Here is a 5,591-nt window from a genome sequence, read left to right on the forward strand (position 1 = left end):
CTTGATTTACAATGTTTCCACGAGGATTTTGACAAAAATTACTTTCAAGAAACACAAAAAGTTTGTCAAAAGCCATAACTTGACAAATTTTGACTTTATTGTCAATTTTGACTTTATTTTGACCTATAAACTTCTTAGAAACAGTCCCCTAGGTGCTAAAAATAACTTTATTCTTGGATTCGTGGATAGACGAGGTCCTTAAAAATTTTTGACTTTATTGACTTTTGCGGGCCCTAGTGATCACCCATGTATTGAGAACGAGAGATCAGAGACAGAAAGCGAAAAATCCATGATCGGCTTCGCGGAACGTTGAAGATACTTTATTTCAAGAGCTTTATGCCTCTGAAAAGAGCGATGTTGGTGCAGTGAACCTGGTTAAAAGATTTATACATGCTAAACTATCACAGCACGTTAGGAACAGTGATACCTTTCCGAGTAAACGTTTTCAATTTATTTTTGAAATACAACACACCAATACCAACCAGCGCTGCTGTGGAACGCATGTTTTCACTTGGAAAGGACAATAGCCTAGGCTATGCGTCCCAAACGCAGCAAATTGTCAGACAAACGTTTTGAAATGCTTGCTTTTTCTGTAAGGAAATAACTAATAGGCTAAGCAGCTCATTACAATACAGTCTCAAAACATAATATCTGCTCTTTATTTTTAGCTATTGTTAGCCTAAACTTGGTTGAAATATTTCCGTTTTATGAGACGCTGGCAAAAATAGCGCTAGAAATTAGCGCTGACGCTGACGCCGTCAATTTCTTTAAGAGCTTACGCAGTACTTTACGCCGTAAAGTTTTTAGGCAATTCGCGCTGACGCTAACGCCGTCAACTTATTTCAATGATGCGTACAACACTGGGAATAGGCTATAATTCATCCGTACAATGTGGCCTCCAAGATAACAACATGCTACGTACCAGTGGCGTACCGTGACCACTTTGACAGGGTGTTCAGTGACGGCAAAGCAACAGCGGGGGGTCTGGGGGGCCTCCCCCAGAAAATTTTTAAATTTAACATTGAATTTGGTGCGTTCTGAGAGCATTTTCAGCACAAATTCTGAACATGAACAGAATTGACAAAACTAATGTTGTCGGAATGGAGAAGAATACAAAATAGATATGTATTTGACAGCGCCTATTGAATGAGACTTAATATCAAACATTAAGTTGCATTTCTAAAGTCACATACTTCAGTTCAGTTGCAACACCTTGAGAAATGTACAAGCGAATTAAAAAAAAACAGGTGAAAGTTAAAATAAAAAACAATAGCAAAGCAACTCGATAACACTGGTCAACAAAAAAAACATTTTTTTTTGCATAGGCTTTGAGAACTGATTTAAGGTAACTTTGGGGTGCTGAATCCGAATCTGACCTCAGATTTATCCCATCACGTCAGGTTTGTGAGATATGATAACAGCAAATTGCTACTTTTGTCAAAAGTGGAAGATTTGGCGTTGCGTTTACCACCAACATATGCAGTGCTATAACGAAAGGTTAGTGTTAGATAGGCCAAAACAGCTTAAATAAGGTTACTGAACAAGCATTGCCATAAGCCTGTTTAAATCTTTGTGATTTCATGCAAAACATTGACGGGGGTGGGGTCAGTTATACTTTTAGCCTCCCTTTTGACTTGTTACTACTGGATGGTTAATAATGTTGCTTAGAAAACAAATTGGTATCAAAATTATAGTGGGTGGGTGTATTTCAGCTACTTATGTACTACATGACCTGGATTTCTGGATATAGCACAATGTGTATGAGCAATAAACGCAACGTCAAATCTTCCACTTTTAACAAAAGTAACAATTTGCTGTTATCATATCTCACGAACCTGACGTGACAGGAAAAACTGAGGTCAGATTCGGCACCTCAAAGTTACCCTAAATCCATTAAAAAACTCCAAGCAAGAAAAGTTGTGTTGACCAGTGTAATAAACAAGAAAGTCGATTGCTATGTTGGTCGGCTGTACTTTTATCCGCCGTACTACTTAGTAAAAACGAAAATGTTTAACACCTCGACTACAGAAGGAAAATTCATCTATAGCATAATTCGATTCTTCTTGTTTGTGCAATAAATTTTTGAATTACATCGTCGTAGAAAGCTTGCTTTTGCTTCAGTTCTAGCAAAAGTTCCTTCTCTATTGAAAGCAAGCTGAGCGAGCTCAGTCTTTCTTGTCCTTGTGTGGAACGCAAGCAGGTATGTATTCTCTTTAGAGCTGAGAAGCTTCGTTCTGCCGATGCTGTAGTGCTGGGAATACTAAGTACGAGCTGCGTTAAGTTAAACAATTCGTTGAAGCCAGAACTTAAAGAGTTTTGATGAACATACTCATACATGTTTTGAACAGTTTGTTGCGAAAATTCTGGCAGCGAGTACACAACTTGAAGTTCAGATTTAAGCCGAGAATAATCGAAAATTCCTCCATATATATCTTGTAATTTTGTCATTAAATGGTCAGGGAATTCTTTTTTGAATTCAGGAAACTTGTCACAGCACAGCAGTTGAAAAAACTCGAATTTTGTGACAGCAGTAAATCTTTGATCGATCTGACAACAAACACTGTCGATTATATCCTGATAGAGCAATGAATAAATGACTTTATTAGTTTCATTATCAAAATCTTGATTACGTCTTGGACGCCTGGATGGACCATCATCACTTGAGTCTGAAATAAAAATGGAAAATCTTACTGGGGTGACTGTGTCAATCTAAACAAAAGCATGTTGTCTCAAACTAAACATACAGGGTAAGTACCTAGTTTACTTACAGCCTACCTAATAATAATATAAGGAGAGGTAGTCAGTTTTAAAATGTATAATATACATTATCAGTACGGTAATCGAAGTTTAGTCTAATTCTTGTATATATATATAACAGTTTTCTGACCTGAAGTAGCTGAATCCCAAATACAGTTGAAACCAGTATTTCTTTCCTCAAGGAGCTTGACACGGATTTCATCAATTTTATCTTTACAATACATGACATCAAAAGATTTGCATTGTAGAATATCATACAAAACATCAGTCAGTCCAAAAATTTGAGCAAACACATGCAACAAAAAAACTGTTTGAGGTTCTTCCAAAAAATTCAAAAATCCTCTTGCTTTCACCACATCATCATTGTCCCAATTCTCAGATTCCACAATGCTATTAAAAAATAAACTAAGTTGAGATCTGTATTCTTTGACAGTGCTAGATAAACGTGAGGTGAAATTCCATCTTGTTGGAGCAACTGTTGGCAATCTACGCTGCACAAATTCCTTTAAAGCATGGGTACGTTTTGAAGATTTAGTAAAAAAAGCAGCTAAGCCAGAAAGAGTTTTTAAAAATATGCGGCACTGTCGAATACTTTGAAGGCCTTGTTGAAGAACTAAATTCAAAACATGAGCATGACAATGAACAAATAAGGCCTTTGGGTACTTATCTAAAACTCGCTTTTGCAATCCACTCAGCTGTCCACTCATTACACTTGCTCCATCGTAGGTTTGTCCAACCAATTTTTCTTCCAGTGTGAAATCTTTCACAACTTTCTCAACATGCTCCATCAATCCAACTGCAGTACGATCTGCACTTACGTCAGTGAAACCCAAATATCTTTCATAAACTTTTCCTTTGTGTACATACCGAACTACTGTCGAAAGTTGTGACTTCGTCGAAATATCTGATGTTTCATCAAGAATGATAGAAACAAAGTTTGCTTCATCGATTTGTTCTTTGATCGTGTCAAGCATAACATCAGCAATGGCTTTAATTAAACTATTTTGAACAGCTGGAGAAGTTCCTTTAAACACTGTGGCTGCTTGAAGATGGCCATTCAGCACTGCATCATACCCTCTTGTGTAGTCAAGAAGCTCAATGTAATTTCCTCGATTGTTGGATGTTTCAGACTCATCATGTCCTCTAAAAGGTAGCTCTTGCTTTGCTAAGAAGCAAGTTGCATTGATCAGAGTTCTCAAAACTTCTCTGTTTGCTCTTACATTCTCATTATGACGAGACACTTCTTCTAACCTCTGATTACTTAAAGCAGTATCTATTCGTTGTCGTCCAAAAGTACTTAAAGCGAAGAAAGCTTCAAGGTGTCTTTTTGAGGTCTCGTGTTTTCGCACAGCGGCAGTCAAATGATTGAGATCAAAGTAACCCAATTTATTCCAAATTGAAGACTCAGTACAAAACAGAATACAAGGCCAACAAAACAACTTGTTCTTTATATTGCAACCAGTCAGCCAAGATATTTCTTCAAATCTGGATGTAGAAAATGTGCGCACTGTTGTTTTTGTTCCTTGTTTGCACTTGTTTGTTTTTAAATTTGGCATGACGGGTTTTGGTTTTCCTTTCTCTACAATGGTAAGCTTTTCATCAAATGATCGTGATGAAAATGATTTTTCCAACAATGATGATATAGAAATTGCCATATTGAACTGTTTATGAATTTATTAATATTATTGAAATTACTATACTTGTAGAGTGTACAAACGATATGACTAGTTCAAATTCTTTATCCTGGTACAGCACTTTGCACCGATGATCTTGGAAGTCAAGGATTTAAAGTTTATACGAGTCAATGCATCTCCACAGCAGCTCTATCTGAAAAAACATCAATTTGTCATCAACAGGGATTCACATAAATATAGTTCTTATGTTCATAGTAATATGGGCAACTTTAAAAAGAAATTATTTTTTTGTCCACAAAGTACAATTTCCTATCTAAGTATGCCATTATGATGTTTATGTCCATTTGCAGATAGTGAATACAGCAGCTGTATGTTGTTGTCTATATCTATGCAATGTTCTCTGACTAGTACGTATGTATGTTTTTATATAAGAATAATATAAGAGAATATTTTTTTTACAAACTTAACAGTATGATAGGTCTGGTAGTTGGTGCATTTCAGATGATCATTTTCCTCACAATTTGAAAATACATTAACTAGTAACTCGATATTCAAGTAGTCACTTGATATTCAAGTACGGTAGGCTACCTATGTATTAAACAGTACCGGTATGCATCAAACTTCTTTTTTTTAAACTAATTTTTATTGGTAACATCTCCTGTAACATATTAACAGGATGGAAGCTGACCTCATATAAGATCTTTTGCTTCCTTCCTCTCTCAGTTCAGTACATATACTGTAATACCAAAAAATAAACCAATGATTGATTGATTTTCATTTTGTACATACCTACTGGTACCGGTAAATTTCCAAGGCTTGCCACAGTAAAGATGGTGATCAAGATTGCTGCAAAATCATCACTGGCTTGAAAGCTAACAATGCATTTAAAAAAATGCAGTTCAAACTATGGCGTAGAGCTAGATGAATGAAACAAGAGTTAAGTTTGGCACACAAAATTGCCTTGAATTCTAGAAGGCATCCACTTTGACTAAAAATACAATAAAACATTTGCAAAAGGCCTTTATTTCTGGCTAAAATCTGCCTAATAACTTACTTTTGCAGTAGAAAGCTATTTTTCTGCCATTACTTCACATCAAAGTAGCTTACTTTGACGTCTTTTCACAAACATAGGCTACCTTAGACTGACGTATACTAGGATGCATTGCGTTACGGTACGTCAAAGCCCATCCAAATGTCTGC

The 5,591-nt window shown here is 36.1% G+C and overlaps 1 protein-coding gene across 1 annotated transcript; it reads right to left on the reverse strand.

The window, feature by feature from the left end:
- Positions 1–270: 270 nt before the first annotated feature.
- On the reverse strand, positions 271–5,310 carry LOC145772002 (zinc finger MYM-type protein 1-like). Its single transcript, XM_082583803.1, has 3 exons — positions 5,181–5,310; positions 2,888–4,584; positions 271–2,666 (listed from the first exon to the last, which is right to left on the reverse strand). Exons 2-3 carry the CDS (start codon positions 4,410–4,412, stop codon positions 2,038–2,040), a joined length of 2,154 nt encoding a protein of 717 aa, XP_082439929.1. The 5' UTR covers positions 4,413–4,584; positions 5,181–5,310; the 3' UTR covers positions 271–2,037.
- Between the last annotated feature and the right edge of the window lie 281 nt (positions 5,311–5,591).

The sequence above is a fragment of the Aplidium turbinatum genome, chromosome 6, assembly GCF_918807975.1.
Source record: "Aplidium turbinatum chromosome 6, kaAplTurb1.1, whole genome shotgun sequence".
Classification (NCBI taxonomy): Eukaryota; Metazoa; Chordata; class Ascidiacea; order Aplousobranchia; family Polyclinidae; genus Aplidium; species Aplidium turbinatum.